The sequence below is a fragment of the Lynx rufus genome, unplaced genomic scaffold, assembly GCF_022079265.1.
Source record: "Lynx rufus isolate CCGP_SWC_20201006 ecotype Redwood Valley unplaced genomic scaffold, mLynRuf1.p SCAF_14, whole genome shotgun sequence".
Lineage (NCBI taxonomy): Eukaryota > Metazoa > Chordata > Mammalia > Carnivora > Felidae > Lynx > Lynx rufus.
The window spans coordinates 31,786,476-31,807,182 of NW_025814828.1; the positions used below are offsets into that span (position 1 = coordinate 31,786,476).

At 35.4% G+C, this 20,707-nt stretch overlaps 1 protein-coding gene across 1 annotated transcript in view; it reads left to right on the forward strand.

Annotated features, from left to right (window-relative positions):
* CFAP47 (cilia and flagella associated protein 47) overlaps positions 1-19,305 on the forward strand; it is a 544,467-nt gene extending 525,162 nt beyond the window's left edge. Inside the window, exons 65-66 of the mRNA XM_047075775.1 lie at positions 14,420-14,588; positions 19,093-19,305. Coding sequence (XP_046931731.1) covers positions 14,420-14,588; positions 19,093-19,305 — 382 coding nt within the window. The remainder of the gene's footprint in view (positions 1-14,419; positions 14,589-19,092) is intronic.
* Positions 19,306-20,707: the final 1,402 nt, after the last annotated feature.

Below are 20,707 nucleotides of genomic sequence, written 5' to 3' on the forward strand. Positions count from 1 at the left end.
ATAAATGTTTCCATGGTATAATGTTTCTCATCCTTTTACTTTTAATCTACCTATGTCATTAATTTGAAGTAAATTTCTTATAGGCAGCATCTAGTTTGATCATCTGTTTTTTTTAAATCAGTTTTTTTTAAGTTTATTTATTTTGAGAGAGAGGTAGGGAGGGAGGAGCAGAGAGAGAGGGAGAGAAAGAATCCCAAGCAGGCTCCACACTGTGAGTGCAGAGCTCCACGTGAGGCTCAAACTCACGAAACTGTGAGATCATGACCTGAGCCAAAACCAAGAGTCGGATACTTAACCGACTGAGCCACCCAGGTGCCCCTGATCATCTATTTTTGATTCCCTTGCTAATCTCTTATCTTCCATTGGTGTGAATTTGCATTACTAATATCTAAAGTAATTATTAATATCTTAAATTTATTTCTGCCACTTTATTATTCATTCTGTTTGTTCACTTCCTTTCCTCTACTTCCCTTTTCTTGCCTTTCTATTGGTAATCTGAACTGTTTTTAGAATCCGTTGTTATTTACCTATAGTTTTTTAAATACATGTGTCATTGCATAGTTTGTTTTTAGTAGTTGATGTCAATATTACCATATTCATATGCAACAATTCAGTCTACTGCTATAGACATTTTTCTACCTTGAGGTAAGTATGTAAACTTCATTTTCATTTGCTTCCTTCACCCTCCTCACTTTTTAAATGTAAATGTCTTAAATATTGTCATTATATATATTGAGCATCATGCCTGATGATGCTATAATTTTTGCTTCACTTGTAAAATATAATTGTAAAAACTCATGAGAAGGATAGTCCATTGTACTTACCCCTATTTTTCCTCACTCCATTGTTTTTCTTTCCTCCTGAAGAACCAGCCTCCTTCTATTTTCATTTATTTTTGTTAAAAGAACTTCCTTTAACTATTCTATAAGGTTAGCTCTGCTAGTGACACATTCACTTAGCTTTCCTCAATCTGATCCTGTCTTTACTCTCCCTTCATTATTGAAGAATATTTTTGTTTGATATAGAATTCATGGTTCAGAGTTCTTTTCTCTCATTAGTTGAAAAATATTGTGCCACTTCCTTCTGGCTTGCATGGTTTCTGAGGAGAAATGTGCTGTCATTAAATTGTTGTTCCCCTGTAGGTAACATTGCATTTTCTCTAGTCTCTTTCAAGATGTTTTCTTTGATTTTAGTTTTCAGAAGTTTGCTTATGAGTCTTGTCATTTAATGTCTACTGTCTCCATTAGCTTGAGTTCAATGAAGAGAGGGACTAGGACTGTCTTGGTCAGTGCCAGACAATTATTAGATGATTAATAAGAGATGCTTAACAAGTATGCTTTGAAAGAATGAAAATCCCCAAGTATTTTGGTTTCCATGACAATAAGTAACAGTGATTATTTAATATAAATTTGCCTCAAAATGTACTTAGGAACAAAACAAATGCTTGATGCATTTCTTAGGTTTCTGGTAAATACTAGCATACATAATTATTTGTGGTTTCTATTGAAAAATCTTGTAAAACTTTTAAAAACATTTTTTAAAGTTCAGTCATAGTTTGTTAAGAAGTGTCTATTTGTATCCCTATTTACTGCATAAAACCATGACATCCATATATTTGGTGTCTTTGCAAAGTAAATTGTTTACTGTAATCAAGAAAATTTTTAATGGCTCAATCAGCTACAAATAAACACAGTTATGGGCATGATTAGAGCTCTGCTCTTCTAATAACTTAATAAATATTCTTTACTGATTGGCCTGTATAACTTTCTCATTTTGGTCAGTTTTAAACTATCACCTTTGCAATCAGGAGTGCAAAAATGACTTTCTGTTTATTGGCAGGCAAGAAATTTTAATATCATAATTGTTTACTCTGAGAAAATTGCCTCTTGAGCAGGAAATCAATTTTCCTTCATCCTGTTTTATATGTACATCTGGCCTGCACAACACTTGGGCTTTGCCCACAGTCTTCATTATTACAGGTCTGTTTTAGATGGTCTACAACATGTTTCCCTTACAAGTGAAAATTAACTAAAGAGAAGCAAGAATTGCTCCCTAAAATATGAGAAAGTGAACTGATTTCATAACCTGTATGGGCCTTTAATGAGTAAAATGATCTTTATTCTTTCCCAGTTGTGGGAAATAAATAATTCATAGAGTTCAGACTATCTGAGCCATTGTATTCTATCCTTGTTAATATTAATTAATCACTGTGTAATATTATCCTGTATTTAACTTAAAGAAAACATAGAAACGAAAGCATTTGAATTCAAAATAACACAAATTCCATCCTTCATTGCCTTATTTGGAATTGCTTTTGACAGCTACAATTATATAATTCAATAATCAGTTATAAGAGATTACAGTTTTAAAAGTCTGAAAATTTGGGGTATACTTATAAAGGAAAACACTCAATAAAGATATAAAATGAAATGTATGAGTTTTCTGGAAGAATAGCATCATGATTATTTCGCCTAAATTGAAAAATTACTCTCATTGGTCTATTTTCTCTCCAGATCTAATTGGAAACCCCTTGCATTTGCATAGTTAGTGGAAGACAGACATCAACCAAGGCCCATGTTTACTGTCAGAAGGAGGAAAGACTATGCATGTTACATCCTACTGAATATCCATTTTAATTCAGATACCAATATGATTCATTTCCCCCAATGTCTTGGAAAATATCCTAATTTGTATATAGGCTCTGACCATATCTGTAAAAATATTTTACAGATATGCTGAACCTGATATTTTTTATGATACAAGGTCAAGATTGCATCTATGTCTTACTCAGCCTTCTCAAAGTAATAAATTAGGAGCTCAGTTCTCACTTTCTTGATTTCTTTACATTAACTTTTTTCTCAATTCAATCCCAACTGATTTGGAACATACTTTCATACTTTCCGTTGGTGTTTGGAAAAAAGTAAGACAGTTACAAAATCAATTTCTTCGAACTGCCATTGAATTTACTTTTGTGTTTTCACTGGGCATCTTGATTTTTTTAATATCTTGAGGGTTTTTTTTTAATGCTACAACAGAAACTGTGTGGCATATGATTCAGTTTCTAAAACAATACAGTTTTTTTATGCCCTTGTATATTTTTTAAGTCAGAGAATAAGGCAATTACGGCAATGTATTTGTGTAGAAGAAGCAAAAGGGAAACAATCATTCTTCTTTACAATTCTTTTCTGCGTTCAGTTTTAATTAATATTACAGATATTCTTTCAAGTGTTTTATGTAAGATTAGAAGCAGCTAAAAAATTTTTGAAAATAAAAATAAAATTAGAAGCAGCTAATATCTTTTATTATAATGTATTTCCAGAAGCATTAAGTGCCAAGAGAGTCTCAACAGAAATCTTAAATATACCTGTATTTTTATAGATTTCAATAAACATTTTCCTAGTGGATGATAGCATTTCTCAGAAATTTTAGGACATATCATCATATATGTCAAATGCACTCAAAATATGAAATAAAATTTGATTCTTATGTGCTGAACTCTGACAGCCCTCTTATATTGAGTAAATGAATTAAAGTTACTGAAATATCCAAAAATGCCAACAGAATATTTTCTAAAGTATAGATTTTAACTTTGTTCAGTTGCCACTCTGAAGATGTAATAATGCAACCCTTATATTATTGACACAGGAGGATTTTTTTAAAGATTCAACAGAAAATAGAATTATCCTCATTAAACACATTTAGTGTGCAGATTTGGGATACATTTTTGGTGCATTTTAATGATTGAAGCTCTCTCATGAAGGTGCAATCACATATTGATCATGTCTACAGTCATCTGAAGGCATGATTGAGCTAGCCGATCAAAATGGTTAACACTGACAGTTGGCTGTGAATGCTAGTTGTTGGCTAACAGTGCAGCTCTCGTTGGCAAATAGTGCCTACATGTAGTGTCTATATAACGTGTGTCTCAAGTAGTTGGATTTTGTACATGGTGACTTCTTCCTCACAGTATGCATTCCAAAAGAACCACATGGCATTTTCTGACATTGACCTAGAAGTTATGCAACATCACTTCAGCTACATCCTGTTGGTTACAAGAGAGTCACTATGCTGGCTTGGATTTATGAAAGGGAACAGAACGTAGGCCTCACATTTCAATGGCAGAAGTGTTAAAAGAATGTGTCAGTATGCTATGGTGGAATCTACTTCCTTGAGTATTTTAAGTGTCTTCTAAGTCAATAAACTCTCCCCAGGTTCCTCCTAGATATCATCACCAGCTGGAATTCTTCTTGAGTGACAAGGCTCAGATCATGGTGGGCAACATACCAAGCAGCAGAGGGGGTGAATTTATTTTCTCTTCATGGATCAATTTTCTAGGGCATTTGAAAACTATGCTGTACCAAGTCTGTCTTTACATTTATATTAGGTGACTCATTGATGTAGACAAGCTGCTGACTATATCCAGTTTACTTCCCATCTCTGAGGAGGCTATACCTGGTTAGGTGTTAGAAATCTCAAGTCATTCAGAAGATCTATGAAATTAGTGGGGGAACGTGTGAAAAAGAAACAAGATGGGTCAGGAAGACAGATTGACCTAACCATATTCAGCATTTGACAAGCTTCCCCACAAACCAACTCAGCATCTCTTGTTTTTTGTTCTTTTTGGGTGTTTTTTTTTTGTTTTTTGTTTTTGTTTTTTTGGTTTTTTTTTTTCAGTTATCAAGAGTGAAGTAAGTTCTGAAGGTAAATGACTCTGTGCCCTAATGACTACCCATTTTTCTTGTTTGCTGAGCATACAGGGAAGGGAAAAGAGCAGAAAATACTGTATGGCAAGCCATGAAGTGGTAGCTATTCTGTCTCTTAAATTAATCCCTACAACATAGAATCTCCAGGCAAGGAGGAAAGAGAAGGAGCCAAGAAAGGCTATTTTAAGAAATACAGTTCATTTTATATTTTCATTATTTAAAAGGACCATAGTTTGGGGCACCTGGGTGGCTCATTCGGTTGAGTGTCTGACTTCAGCTCAGGTCATGATCTCACAGTTCCTGGGTTCGAGCCCTGCATCTAGTTCTGTGCTAACAGGTCAGAGCCTGGAGCCTGCTTCGGATTCTGCATCTCCCCCTCTCTCTGCCCCTCCCCCGTACTCTCTCTCTCTCTCTTTCTCTGTCTCAAAAATAAATAAACATTAAAAAAATTAAAAAGACCATAGTTTGTTGAGGGATAATTGTGGGTATGATGATTTAGAGACGCAAAATGTTCTGAAGAGTTCAGAGAAACACATAGGAGAATTCAGAGCTTCAAAACAGCTGATCTATTGTTCTTAGTGATATTGTTATTTAAAAAAAACCCTGAAAATAATGGGTTTTCAGTAAAGATCACAGCTGTGTTAAATACAGGACAATATGAGTCCACTTAAGTTAATATTCGTTATCACCCCATTTTTCTTATTCCTCTGCTGCTCTACATAAGAACAACACAGTAAACAAAATAGTAAATATGTGTTTCATTCCAACTAAATGTTTAGCATGTATAGAAGTATTTAATTTTTAAGATACTACTAAATAGGTATCACTGTATGCACTTTACCTAAACACACACACACACACAAACACACATCTTTACACAATCACTGCAAAGAACAAAGCGAATTACCAGCTTTGGTAATGTGCAGTAGGCAGAGTGTCCATTTAGATAAGATGCCTCAGCTCCTGTCTCCTCTCCTCCAATTGACACCTCAACAGAGAAACCCTTCTTCACATCCTATCTCAGCTTGGTATCCTACCAACCTCACATTCAGACCATTCTGAGTTGTGGTAGGCTAGAGAACATGTCAAACCTCCGAGCTATATTTTCAGTATCGGTAGCCCTGGGGACACTGATCAATATTTCTGTTCCTTTAGAGGTTTATAGCCAGCATTAACTTTGGCAGATGTAAGCAAAATAAGCACCCTCCTGAACAGTATAATTTAAGAAATGCCGCATACTTGAAGGGTTAGTTTCTATAAGTATCTGTCATAACTGGGATTTGCAATTCTTCTATCAGAAGTTTATTCTTTACTGTTAAGGTTGTTATTTTTAATTTTTTTTTCAATTTTTTCCAACTTTACTTAGGTATGATTCACAAATAAACATCGTATATATTTAAGGTGTACAACTCAACAATTTGATATACATATGTATTGTGAAATGATTCTCCAAATCACAGTAATTAACCTATCCACCTCACATAGGTACCTTTTTTGTGTGTGGCAAGAACACTAATGATTCACCGTCTTAGTAAATTTTGAGTATACAATACATTATTAACTATAGTCTCCATGCTGTACATTAGATCTCCAGAATTTATTTATCCTAGTCTGAAAGTTTGTACCCTTTGACCAAAATCCTCCCATTTCTTCCAATCCCCAGCCCCTGGGCAATCACTGTTGTACTCTGCTTATATGAGTTCTACTTTTTTTAGCTTCTACTTATATGTGAGATCATGTAGAATTTGTTTTTCTGCATCTGGTGTATTTTACATAGCATAACGTCCTTCAAGTTCATCTATGTTGTTGCAATGACAGTGTTTAACTGTTTTCTTTATGGTTTAATAATATTCCACTTTATATATAAACCACATTTTCTTTATCCACTCATCTGTTGCTGGACACTTAGGTTATTTCTATATCTTGGCTATTATGACTAATGCTGCAATAAACATGGGAATGCAGAAATCTCTTTAAGATACTGATTTCATTTCCTTTAGATGTATAACCAGAAGTGGGATTGCTGGATCATATGGTAATTCAATTTCACTTTTTTGAGGAAACTTCATATTATTTTCCCTAATGGCTGTACCATTTTTAAATCCCACCAACAGCATACAAGTGTTCCCTTTATATGCATGCCACTTATTTTTTTACTTCTTGATAATATCCATTTCAACAGGGGTGAGGTGATATCTCATTGTGGTTTTGATTTGCATTTCCCTGATGATTAGTGATGCTGAGCATTCTTTTCATATATTTGTTGGCCATATGTATGTCTTCTTTGCAAAAAATATCTATTTAGGTCCTGTGCCCATTTTTAACAAGGTTATTTGAGGGTCTGTTTGTTTGTTTGTTTGTTTGTTTTTTGCTCTTGACTTGCATTAGTTCCTTATATATTTTGTGGTTTTTTACTGTTTATTTTTATTTTTGAGAGGCAGAGAGAGAGAGCATAAGTGGGAAAGGGACAGTGAGAGAGGGAGACACAGAATCTGAAGCAGTCTCCAGCATGTGGGCTGTCGACACAGAGCCCAACATGGGGCTCAAACTCATGAACCATGAGATCATGACCTGAGCTGAAGTCAGACATTTAACGACTGAGCTAACCAGGCGCCCCCATTTCTTATATATTTTGGATATTAGCCCCCAATCAGATACATGATTTACAAATATTTTCTCCAATTCCATAGGTTGCCTTTTCATTTTGTTGATTTTTCCCTTTGCTGTGCAGAATTTTTTTCTTTTGATATAGTCCCACTTCTTTATTTTTGCTTTTGTTGCCAGTGCTTTTGATGTTGTATCTAAACAATCATTTCCAAGACAAGACGCTTTTTCCCAGTGTTTTCTTCTTTTTTTTTCACAGTTTGTTTTTATGGGATTTAGGTCTTATATTTATGTCTTTCATCCATTTTGAGTTGATTTTTGTGTGCAGTGTAAGATAGGGATCCAATTTCATTCTTCTGCATGTGGTTATCCAGTTTTTCCAGCCACATTTATTGAAAAGACTTTTTTTTTTTTTTTTGCCATTCAGGATCCTTTGACACTAAATGTGGATTTTACAATTTTTTTCCTATTTCTTTAAAAGATGACATTGGAGGGGCGCCTAGGTGGCGCAGTCGGTTAAGCGTCCGACTTCAGCCAGGTCACGATCTTGCGGTCCGTGAGTTCGAGCCCCGTGTCAGGCTCTGGGCTGATGGCTCAGAGCCTGGAGCCTGTTTCCGATTCTGTGTCTCCCTCTCTCTCTGCCCCTCCCCCATTCATGCTCTGTCTCTCTCTGTCCCAAAAACAAATAAAAAACGTTGAAAAAAAATTTTTTTTAATAAATAAATAAATAAATAAAAGATGACATTGGGATTTTGGTGGGAATTGCATTGATTCTGTAGATTACTTAGATTGCTTTGGGTAGTATGGACATTTTAGCAACATTAAATTGTGCCTGTCAATGAACATAGGGACATCTTTCCATTTATTTGTTTCTTCTTCAAGTTCTTTCAACATTATCTTATAGCAGTGTACAGATCTCTAACCTCCTTGGTTAAATCTATTTCTAATATTTTATTCTTTTTCATGCTCTTTTAAATGGGATGGTTTTTCAATTTTTTTTCAAGTAGTTTCTTGCTATTGTATAAAAATGCAACTGATTTTTACATGTTGATTTTATATCTTGAAACTTTGCTGAATTCTAACAGAATCCTAACAGAGTCCTAACAGATGTTTTGTGTAATCATTCTCCATATACGATTATGTCATCTGCTAACAGAGATAGTGGTCTTAGAGGAACAGCTTTGGCTTTTCAGTGTTAAGTATGATGTTAGCTGTGGGCTTTTCATATGTGACCTTTATTATGTTGAAGTAATTTCCTTCTATTCCTAGATTGTTGAGTGTTTTTATCATAGAAAGGTGTTGAATTTTGTCAAATGCTTTTTCTGCATAGATTGAGATTATTATGTATTTTTTATCCTTCATTCTGTGAAAGTGGTTTATCATACTGACTTTCTTATGTTGTACCTTCCTTATATCCTATGGATAAATCCTATTTGGACATGGTATATGATCCTATTAATGTGCAGTTGAATTCCATTTGGTGGTATTTGTTGAGGATTTTTGCATCTATATTCATCAGGGATGTTGGCCTGTAGTTTTCTTTTCTTGTGTCTTTTTCTGGCGTTGATATCAGGATAATATTGCTATAAATATAAGTTTGGAAGTATTCACTGCTCTGCACTAGCTTGGAGGAGTTTGAGATAGACTGGTGTTAATTCTTCTTCAAATATTTGGTAGAAGTCACCATCTGGCCTGGGCTTTTCTTTGTTGGGAGGATTTTGATTACTGATTCAGTCTCCTTAGTATTGATAGATCTGTTCAGATTTTTTATTTCTTCATGATTCAGTCTTGGTAGATTGCATTTTTCTAGGAATTTATTCCCTTCTCAGTTATACAATTTTTTGGGCATATAATTGTTCATACAGTCTCTTATGATTCTTTTTATTTCTGGAGCATCAGTTGTAACATCTCCTTTTTCATTTATGATTTTACTTATTTGAGTCTTCACTCAGTCTAGCTCAATGTCAATTTTGTTGATCTTTTCAAAAAACCTACTCTTAGTTTGACTCTTGGTTGATTTTCTTAATTCTTTCTTTGTTTTATTTCTGCTCTCATCTTTATTATTTCCTTCTTTCTGCTAACTTTGGGTTGAGTTCTTTTCTTTCTACCACCTTGAGGTGTAGAATTAAGTTCTTTACTTGAGATCTTTGTTCTTTTTTAATGTAGGCTTTTTTTCACCACAAACTTCCCTCTAAGTACTACTTTTGCTGCATTATATAGGCTTTGGTATGTTGTATTTTCATTTTCATTTGTCTCAAGATATTTTCTAATATGTCTTTAATTTCTTCTTTGACTCCTTGGTTGTTCAAGAGTTCGTTGTTTAATTTCCACACATTTGTTTATTTCCCAGTTTTCCTTCTGCTCTTGATAGCTAGTTTTATTCCATTGTGGTGGGAAAAGATAGCTGGTGTAATTTCAGTCTTCTTAAGTTTATTCAGGCTTGATTTGTGACTTAACCTGTGATCTGCCCTGGAGATTGTTCTATGTGCACCTGAGTAGAATGTAAATGCTGTGGCTGTTGGATGGAATGTTCTGTATATATCTGTCAGACCATTTGGTCTGTAGTGTTGTTCCAGTCTTCTTTTTTCTTATTGATCTTCTGAATTTCCCATCCATTATTGTAAATGGGGTATTGAAGTCTCCATTTTTTTTCAAATAGTTCATTGCTATTGTATAAAAATGCAACCGATTTTTACATATTGATTTTATATCCTACAACTTTACTGACTTCATTTATTAGTCCTAAGAGATTTTTTTGTGTAATCATTCTACATATATGATTATGTCATCTGCTAACAGAGATAGTGGTCTTAGAGGAAAAGCTTTGGCTTTTCAGTGTTGAATATGATGTTATTTCTATTATTCTATTTGTCTATTTCTCCCTTAATTCTGTCAATCTTTTGTACATACATTTAAGTGCTCTGCTGTTGGGCATATATATATAGACATGTATAATTATTATATCATTCTTATGAATTGATCTTGTCATTATATAATGTCCTTGTCTCTGGTTACAAAGTTTTATTAAGTCTATTTTGCCTAATATAAGTAAGGCTATCCACACTCTCTTTTGTTTACCATTTGCATGGAATATCTCTTTCCTTCCTTTAACTTTCAGCTTATGTGTATCTTTAAATCTAAAGTTAGTCTTTTGTAGACAGCATATACTTGGATCTTGTTTTTTATTCAATTAGCTCTGTGTCTTGTGACTGGGGTGTCTGTTTTATATTTAAAATAATTATTGGTAGGGAAGGACTTACTGTTGTCATTTTGTTGTTTTCTCTATGTTCTTTTGTCCATCTTTTCCTTTGTTGCTGTCTTCCCTTGTGTAGTTTTGATGGTTTTTTTTTAGTGACACACTTTGATTCCCTTCTCATTTTTCTTTTTGGTATCTTCCATAGGTGTTTGTGATTACAGTGAAGATTACATAAAACAACTTACAGGTTAAAAAAAATCTCTTTTAAGCTAATAACCACTTTAACTGAATACAAAATCTCTATACTTTGTTAGTGATGTACAGATTACACATTTTATATTGTGTACGATTAATACGTTTTATAATTTTTATTTTTTGTACTTTTGTCTTTTAACTTCTATGCCACAATTAAAAAATGGTTCGTAGGGGCGCCTGGGTGGCTCAGTCGGTTAAGCGTCCGACTTTGGCTCAGATCACAATCTCACAGTCCGTGAGTTCGAGCCCCGTGTCAGGCTCTGTGCTGACAGCTCAGAGCCTGGAGCCTTCTTCGGATTCTGTGTCTCCCCCTCTCTCTGAACCTCCCCTGTTCATGCTCTGTCTCTCTCTGTCTCAAAAATACATAAACATTAAAAAAATTTTTTTTAATAAAAAAAAATGGTTCGTATACCCCCATTACAGTATTCAGTGTTGTGTATTTTTCTTTGTATTTACCCCTACCAGTGAGCTTTGACTTTCAAATACTTTTGTGTTGCTGTTTAACATCTTTCCATTTTAATTTGAAAGACTCCCTTTAGTATGTTTTGTAAGACATGTCTAATGGTGATTAACTCCCTCAGCTTTTGTTTATCAAGAAATTCTTTATCATCTTCATTTTTGAAGGACAGTTTTGCTAGATATAGTATTTTGGGTTGACAGTTTGTTTGCAGCAGTTTGAATATATCATCCCACTCACTTCAGGCTTACAAGGTTTCTACTGAGGAATCTGCTAATGGTCTTACAAGGGTGGCCTTGTATATGAGGAATCCTTTTTTCCTTTGCTCCTCTCAAAATTATCTTTTTGTCTTTAACTGTTGACATTTTGATTGTGTGTTTCATTGTGGAGTTCTTTAGTTTCATCCCATTTGGAATATGTTGGACTTCATGAGTCTATGTTTCTTTCCTTCCTCAGATTTGGGAGTTTTTTGGCATTATTTCTTTTAGTAAGTTTTCTTGCCCTCATTTCCCTCTTCTTTTGAGACTCATTACATGTATAGCGGTCCACTTGATGTTATTATATAAGTCATTTAGATTTTATTTACTGTTTCATTTATTTTTCTTTTTGTTCCTCTAACTGAATAATTTCAAATGACATGTCTTTGAACTCCCTAATTCCTTCTGCTTGATCATATATATCCATGGTTGAACCCCTCTAGTGAATTTTTCAGGTCAGTTATTGCCGTCTTCAGCTCTAAAATTGTTTGCCCTTTTTTATATTTTCTGCCTCTTTGTTTTGTTCATGTATGGTTTTCCTGAAAGTGTCGAACATCTTCATGACAGTTATTTTGAATAATTGGTCACTAATTCCCATACTTTCATTTCTTTGTGGTGTGTTTCTAGAGGTCTCTTTTGTTCCTTTAACTGGGTAATTTTTTCCTGTTTCTTCATGTTCTTTCTAACTTCATGTTGGTATCCACACATTTGGAAAAATAGCTATCTCTCTCAGTCTTTATGGACTAGCTTCTTTCAGGGAAAGATCTTCACCACTTAGACCAAGTGGGGATCCTGGGGACCTCTCAGATTTTTTTTTGTGAGTATATCTCTCTGAACTTGTGTGTGAAGATTACTAATTAAAGGAGTTTGCTGGTTTCATTTTTTTTTTTTTTTTTTTTTTAGGAGTTCCTAGCTTCTTGCTCTTTTGCTCTCTGTCTTCTATACTCCGGGCACTCTGAAGCAGCAGCACACCACCCAGATCTTTATTTTCCCCCTCAGCAGCCTCCAGGCATCTAGATTTTGCCACGTTCTGTCAGTTTTCTGAGACAAGATAGAAACCAGAACCTTGAGCAGCACACTGAAAATCCAGAAAATTGGATACATGTTCCACTCTTCTTTTTCCACACTTAGGGAGAAGATTTTGAGCTGTACAATTTCTGTCTGCTCTACCCTGGCACCTCTGGAGCACTACCACCCTGCCCACTTTGTTCTTAGAAGCCCCCATGCGTCTCCAGTGTGTCAGGTCCCATCAGGACTTCAAGATAAGCAAGACAGAAGCCAGTCTCTTGGGCAGCTGTCCTCACATTCCAACCAGAAGTCCAATTGTTGGATATCTGGTCCACCCTTCTGTTTCCTTCCCCGGGGAGAAATGGAAACTGAGAATTTCTTCCTAATCATGTGGTGTTGCACTGGTGAGGAGGGCAGACTGTGCTGAGAGCATGCCACGGATTTTTCTACTGACTTCCAAACAGCTGATTTTGTGCTCCCCTAGAAGACAGAAGCCTCTCAACTGGTTTCTGAATGTCTCACAATTGGAATTGATCTTTGTATTGTTGTTGCTTGGGAGAAAAGAGGTTCTGGGTCTTCTGTTCCACCAGAACCCCTGAGTATTCTGTTGTATACATTCATCTTATTTATTGCATCATGCGTCATTGCCTAGCACTGGTAGTAAGATGTTTTAAAACAACAACAATAGGGGCGCCTGGGTGGCTCAGTCGGTTGAGTGTCCGACTTCGGCTCAGGTCATGATCTTGCGGTTTGTGAGTTCGAGCCCCATGTCGGGCTCTGTGCTGACAGCTCAGAGCCTGGAGCCTGCTTCAGATTCTGTGTCTCCTTCTCTCTCTCTGCTCCTCCCCCACTTGTGCTCTGTCTCTCCCTCTATCAAAAATAAATGAAAAATGTAAAAACAAATTTTTAAAAACAACAATCATAATGACTGACTGTATTAATATTGATTAATCCATATAGAGCATTTGCCACATGTCAGGTACTGAGCTAATTGCTTTATAGGGGTTATTACCTTCATTGAACAGGTATGAAAACTGAGGTCCAAAAAGGTAAGTTGTTTCAAGTTATGCACTTAGATGGAGCTGGGATTCCAGTCCAGGCCATCCATATCCATAGTCCACTTTCTCAAACCCTCTGCGACGATAGTCAATACATTTGCTGGATGGATCACTGAGTCCCGACCAGAATCTCGCACCTCCTTTTCTGTGATTCACTGTTGGATCTGTTCTAGGAAACCGTTCTTTGCCTTCTACTTGCATCTCCCCTGTCACTTTGGTTACAAAATTCCTCATGTACAGCCTGCCATGCAGCGTGCTCCTCCCCTGCTTTATTCTACCAGAGGAGTTTCTCAACTTCTCTCTCAGTCCTCATCTCAGATACAATCAACCTTAATGTGAAAATGGTCACTTGAATCCTAAATGCCTCTCCGTTCACTTCAGATCATAGCAACTCCTCTTCAGGCTCAAGAATCTTTTAATAAACCTGCAAAGTACTTTCATCTCACTTCACAAGTGGAAAGCTAAAGGAAAGTGAGCAATCACATTGGAATAGTCATAAAAACAAAGGCTTCCTGATGGCTGTTCTAGCCATGCATTTTAGATATGAATTTATTTACAAATGATTGCATTTTAATTTGGGACATTGACTTCTCCACATTTTTATAGAGACAGCATTTTATTCTTTGTACAATAAAAACATAAGACATAATTTAAAAAAATCTTTAGAATTCCATCTTGTCACCCTGGGAAGAATGACATTGTTCAGTAATTTTAAAAATGCCTCCTCACCATGATAAAGTAACAAGCATCAGGCTCACAGATGCATGGCAGCATTAATGTTTAACTGTAGCCCTGTGCAACAGGATATAAACTCTATCCATCAAGTTCTCACAAAGAGTAATGATAAAACTTAAAGGTTACTATTTGTATTTTTGTTCTAGAAATCCTGAGCCATTCACTGCATACTTCCTACCTGGGAGTGATCCTGCGTTTTTTGTAAAACCTAAGGTTGGAAAACTTCTTCCTTTTGACACTGAAGGAACTCTCATCATTGTGGGTTTTAAACCCCAAATGTACAGTAGGAAGTACAAAGCAACATTAGCAATACAGGTAAAGTGATTTGTATATTCACATATTGTTTTCTGTAATAACCTATTCAAGAACTTCAGGTGATTTGAGATAGAGATTTTGGAATCTTTGATGAAGCCATAAGGTATTGCCAAAATGTTAAAGTCTAAAATGAAGAAAATTAGGGGTGCCTGGATGGCTCAGTTGGTTAAGCATCTGCCTCTCGATTGCAACTCAGGTCATGATCTTGTGGTTCGTGGGTTCGAGCCCTGTGTCGGGCTCCATGCTGACAGTGTGGAGCCTGCTTGGGATTCTCTCTGTCTCCCTCTCTTTCTCTGCCCCTCCCCTGCTCTCTTGTGCTCTCTCAAAATAAATAAATAAGCTTAAATAAATAAAATGAAGAAAATTAAATAGAAGATAAAATTTATTTTTAATTGAGAAAAACAATGTAAAGTGGGCCATTAATATAAAAGTCTGCTCAAGTGATCATCTTAATAAAGTTAAGGTAAACACAATTTTGAAAATGTATGCAGCAAGCAAAATTTCTCCATAAGATTTCACACATGTATTTTGCTAATAGCTTCTAGGCTAAAGACAGCTTTCAAACTGTTTATGAAAAGATGCCTATTGCCAGTGTCTATTTTCAGTAGCACAGACACAAAGGACGTGTAGTTATGTTTCAAGACACAACCACTGGTGCCAAAGTGATTACTAGACTTCTAAATCAGACACTAATTAGGCAGTGCAATGGGCAGAAAGATGTGTTGTTGCTCTTTTTTTTTTTCTTTTTTTTTTTTCAACGTTTATTTATTTTTGGGACAGAGAGAGACAGAGCATGAACGGGGGAGGGGCAGAGAGAGAGGGAGACACAGAATCGGAAACAGGCTCCAGGCTCTGAGCCATCAGCCCATAGCCTGACGCGGGGCTCGAACTCACGGACCAGAGATCGTGACCTGGCTGAAGTCGGACGCTTAACCGACTGCGCCACCCAGGCGCCCCTGTGTTGTTGCTCTTTTAATGAATAGAGAAAAGAATAATGTTGAATATTTCTTGAGAAAATTGTTTATATTTTTCATCTTTCTGGGAGTTTTTACAACCCAGGTAATAACAATACAAAGCCTCTGGGGCCTTGCCGCACATTGCCCTTTGCTGTATTGATGCTTGGTTTAAAATGATCGTATTGTACCTATTTCTTAAGAAATAATGACATACTCTTACTCTAAGGGATTAAATGATATATTTAAAAACAGGTTTACAAACGAAAATGATGTTTATTTTACCTAGTGCACAGGTGACATTTTTGAAATGAATTACTTTGGAGGCCTTCCCAACATAAGCTGTGCCTGTTTTCCCTATGTTGATTTGACAATAAAATCACTGGCAGCAGAATTGAAGGGTTTCTGTGAGAGAGTAAGTTGACATATGGGATCAAATGAAAATATGAAATTTTCATTTAGTCTGAAGTGGTACAGTTTGATAAAGCTTATGTGGAAAATTGATATTGAAATGTGTTGAAGAAATCACTTTTGTTGACTCTATTTTTATTTTGGAAAATTCCAAATGTGAATATGAAGAGAGTGAATAATTACTCCACATACACTCATCATCCAGGGTGAACACTTATCAAATCAGGGTCACTTCAAGTGTATTCCCACCCCCTTACCCATATTCCATATTATTTTGAAGAAAATCCCAGACATCATATTATCTTCAACTATTTCCTATTAATCTCTAAAAGACCAAAATCATAACCATGATACCTTTATCACATCTGAAAATTAACAATAATCCCTTAGTATCACAACATATCAAATCTCCATTCAATGTTCAAATTTCCAATTGACTCACGCGTCTCATATTTTTTAACTTAAAAAAAGTATTAACTTATAAGAAGTTGCAAAAATAGTACATAAAGTCCTATGAATACTTCTCCCAGCTTTTCCCAATGGTGAGATTTTATAGACCTACAGTAATATATCAAAAGAAGGAAATTGACATTGACAAAACATTATTAACTAAGCTAGAGGTCTTCTTCCTCCACGTATATGTGGTGTGTGTGTGTGTGTGTGTGTATTTCTAGACAATTTGAACTCATGTGTAGATCTGTATAACTACAATCACAACTGACATACAGAACTCTTCCAACACAACTGACAGAATTGGTAACATTGTAGAAACTGTGTCATGCTCTTTATGGTCACGTCCAATACCATAACTCCTCCTTTACCGCAGCAACTGCTAATCTTTCTCCATCTCTTTGATTTTCTAATTTCTAGAACATTACATGAATGGAATCATACTCTGTGTGACCTTCTGAGATTGGCTTTTTATGCTGAGCATAATGCCCTCGAGATTCATAAAAGTTATTGCAGATATCAAATCAATGATTTTGAAATCATGATTCAAACATTGTCTTTCTGACTCAAAACCCTGCTCTTAATGATGTCTCACACGATGTCTCACATGACGTCTCACATGATGTCTCACATGATAAATGTGAAGAAGTTTTAAAGTTTCATTATCTAAATAAAAATTACCCTGCATATGGTATTATCATCTTTTAAGCTATTGATGTTAAGCATTAAATCAATTAATACTTATATATGAAACATATGATCTTCATTGTGCTTTACTTAGAAACAAAAATTAAGATCTTTAAGAACACTTTAGTTAAATATTAGCCCACACAAACTTCAACAACTAAATTAGCAAGCTTCATAAGTTCTCTTTCAATTATACCATATTTAGAATGATTAAAAACTGCCTTTTGCCCACTATTAAAGAAGGCATATAGTACTAGTTTTGAGAGACTTAAGTAACTTGGTCAGACTGTTTACAAAAAGCAATGTCACTCAAAGAGAATAGGTAGTCCACTAAACTTTCCATGGTTGACATAATAAATCTTAAGTAGTTTATACAAAAATGTGAAAGCTACCAAAATTATCCAAGATAAAACATATGTTTGTGCAAAAGTAACATAGATGGACCTGTTATAGCTAGAGACATAACCAGACATAAGTAATATGTATATAAATACATTGCTTTTATGGGAATAAATCATTGTTATAAAACTGTAAGAAATGGAATATATATATATTATATGTATATAATATATATCTTGGTTTGTATTTCCTCTTAAGCAAAAATCCAAAATAAGGATTCAAATCCAAGTAGCACATTTGCTATGTGATCTAAAGAAACAGATGCAGGGAAGCCAAGATGTGAGACAGAAAAGGAATAAAAACAAAGAGTGCTTTATCAAGTCAATTACCATAGTGGGCAACTGGAATTTCATCTTACAGAATTTCTATGGAAAATAGTATGGAAGACACACTGTAGACTATTTACATCAATGGGGCTAGAGAGTTGGGGGTGTTTTTACACCAATCGAACATCCTTATGTGAAGGAAAATGTTATTTAACCCAGTTATAGTATAGTTTTTGGTTCCGCTTTTACCTCTTTGATTCTGAATACACAATTACTATGAGCACTGGATGGAAGAGCCAGTTAACGACTAAAATAGGGGCATTCCAGGTGTGCAAGAAAATCCTGCACTTAACATTCTTCGATGGATATCACATTACCCCTTACACCCTGACTCATGTTATTGCAATATTCACTTAGCCTGGATTTATCCTGAATGAGTTTTCGGAACACACGTGATCCTAATCTTATGGTGGAGAAGAAGGCCTAGATAAACACAGCATCAGGAAATTCTGCAAGAGCAGTGGGATTTAAGTATGAACATAAACATGCAGAAAATGCTAGGCTTTGTAATTCACTTCTGCCGTCCTGTGCATATATACAGAAAAAAAAACCAAAAACGATGGATCTTTAAAGAAATCCCTAAGTGGTACTAACAGATTTAGATTATGACTGTCATTAATGATTTTATACAATGCTCAGTAATTTCAAATGGTTGTATTATTTATAGACTTTCATAATCTAAAAAAACAGAAGCTCGACATATTTTACCAGTCCGTTCTATAGCCACAGTTAAATTCTCATGGGTAAGTTCATCTTGGAAGGCATGGTTTCCATTAGTTATGTAGTTCATGCTGGGCAACAGTTTCATGCAAAGAAAATAGATTGCTTCCCCTTAGATCATATGGATGCTGAGTTCACCCTTGGTGCAGACCTCTATCTCTGAGGGACCTTTTAGTGAGTGGTTCTTTTTTTTTTTTTTTAATGTTTATTTATTTTGAGAGGGAGGAGGAGAAGGGCATAGAGAGGGGGAGAGAGAATCCGAAGCAGGCTTTGCACTGACAGCACAGAGCCCGATGCAGGGCTCAATCCTACAAACCATGAAATTGTGACCTGAGCCGGAATCAAGATTTGGATGCTTAACCAGCTGGTCACCCAGGTGCCCCGTGGTTCTTAATTCATAAAACCAAATGCTTTCCTGAATTTATTTTCCATGTTAATTATCTATTACCGGCACACTTTCAGTTTTGTACCTTTCCCATACCTTGCATGGAGAAGAGAGAAGGTATTCTCTCAATCCTTGAATATTTCATGTGAAATTTCTCCTCTCTTTGTTTCCAGACACCGGACATGTACTGGTTGTATGATATCAATGGGTTACCTCAAGTTACCAAGCCACTGATGAATGTCAAAGCCAAAGTTGACACTACTAACAAGATGTTTGATAGACGGCCAGTTGGTCAGCACAATTTTATCCGTGAAAATGCTAAACTCATAAGGACAGGGGTGTCCTCTACCATCAAGGGTGCGCCTTTGATGTTGAAGAATAAATAAATACTTTTTCCCAAAATATTTCTTGAGCTTCAGTAGAATTGAACATATTTTCATGATTGTTCTTTCGTCTTCTGGAGTATTTCTAAGGAGTAACGTTTCAATTATAATAGGCCTTCTCTACTTTTTAAACTGACTAAATCTATTCTCTGAATATGTTATACCTGATTTCTGTTATGTGTATCTTTGAAAATAGACTGGTTGCAAATTATTGGGATTGGTTCCCTTTTAAGTTACAGAGTACATTTGTAGCAAAAGAAAAATGATTTCAGCTTAGAAATCACATAAGTATATGTAGTCCATATGCTTCTACAGTGAGTCTTTAAACAATATAGATATATTTCAAAATGATCCTGGAGAAAATTCATTTTCTCAAAGTAAAAGAGAGCATTTTGCTCGGTAGTTGTCAGTCAGAAAAATAGAATAATAAACAACAAATACGGACCATCTTTAAGACACTTTGGCACAAAATGACTGGCTCTGCCACGAATTAGTCATTCATATGATTTTAAGCAAATCACTTCCCCTTTTTGTGCCCTATTTTCTTACGTGCAAAACAAAAGAACTATACTAGGACAAGAATTTGCAAACCATAGATCTAGTCTGCCACTTCTTTTTATACCCCTACTAACAAATAAGAGACTTCTGCATTTTTAAATGGTTGAAAAAATTAATAGAAGAATATTAAGTAACACAAGAAAACTGCATAAAATTCAAATTTTATTGTCTATAAATAAAGTTTTACGGAAACATAGCCACAGTCATTTCTTTGTGTATTGTCTGTGCCTGCTTTTGTGCTCTAACAGCAAGGTTCAATGGACAGAAACCATAAAGCTACAAAGTTTAAAATATTTACTCTCTGGTACTTTATAGAAAAATTCGGCAACCCTGTACTAGGTCAGAAATGGCCTTTAGGAATCACTGTAAATGGACTGATTATAATTTCTTCACATGGTGTTAAGTGGAATTCTAGGGAAACGTCTATGCAGTCCATTAGTCTTGTCTGCAGATACTCAAGTAGAGGAGAGTAGAGGCCCATGTGTCCCAGATTTTTCTTCCCCAAAAAAGGACAAAAGCTAAAACTCTGTGAGTCTTCAAAAGCCTCTATTGTTCTCTGGCTCTCTAAACATGTTTCTTTGAGTATAGAGTCATAGATTATTTGTCTGTCCTTTCTTCTGCCATACCGTATGTGGGAGGAGGGGTTTGGTCAGTCTCTGAGTGTATTTCTCACAAAGGCTTTATAAAACTTCTCCAAATCCTTAGGAAAGTAAAATCATATTTGCCATGAATGTATGTAGAGATCTAAGTGCTGTTATATTTTGGTGTTTATGGCAATGCATTATATTTACATAATCTGAAACCTTCTCATATTGATCCTTCCAAGAATCACATCTGCTCTCCTATC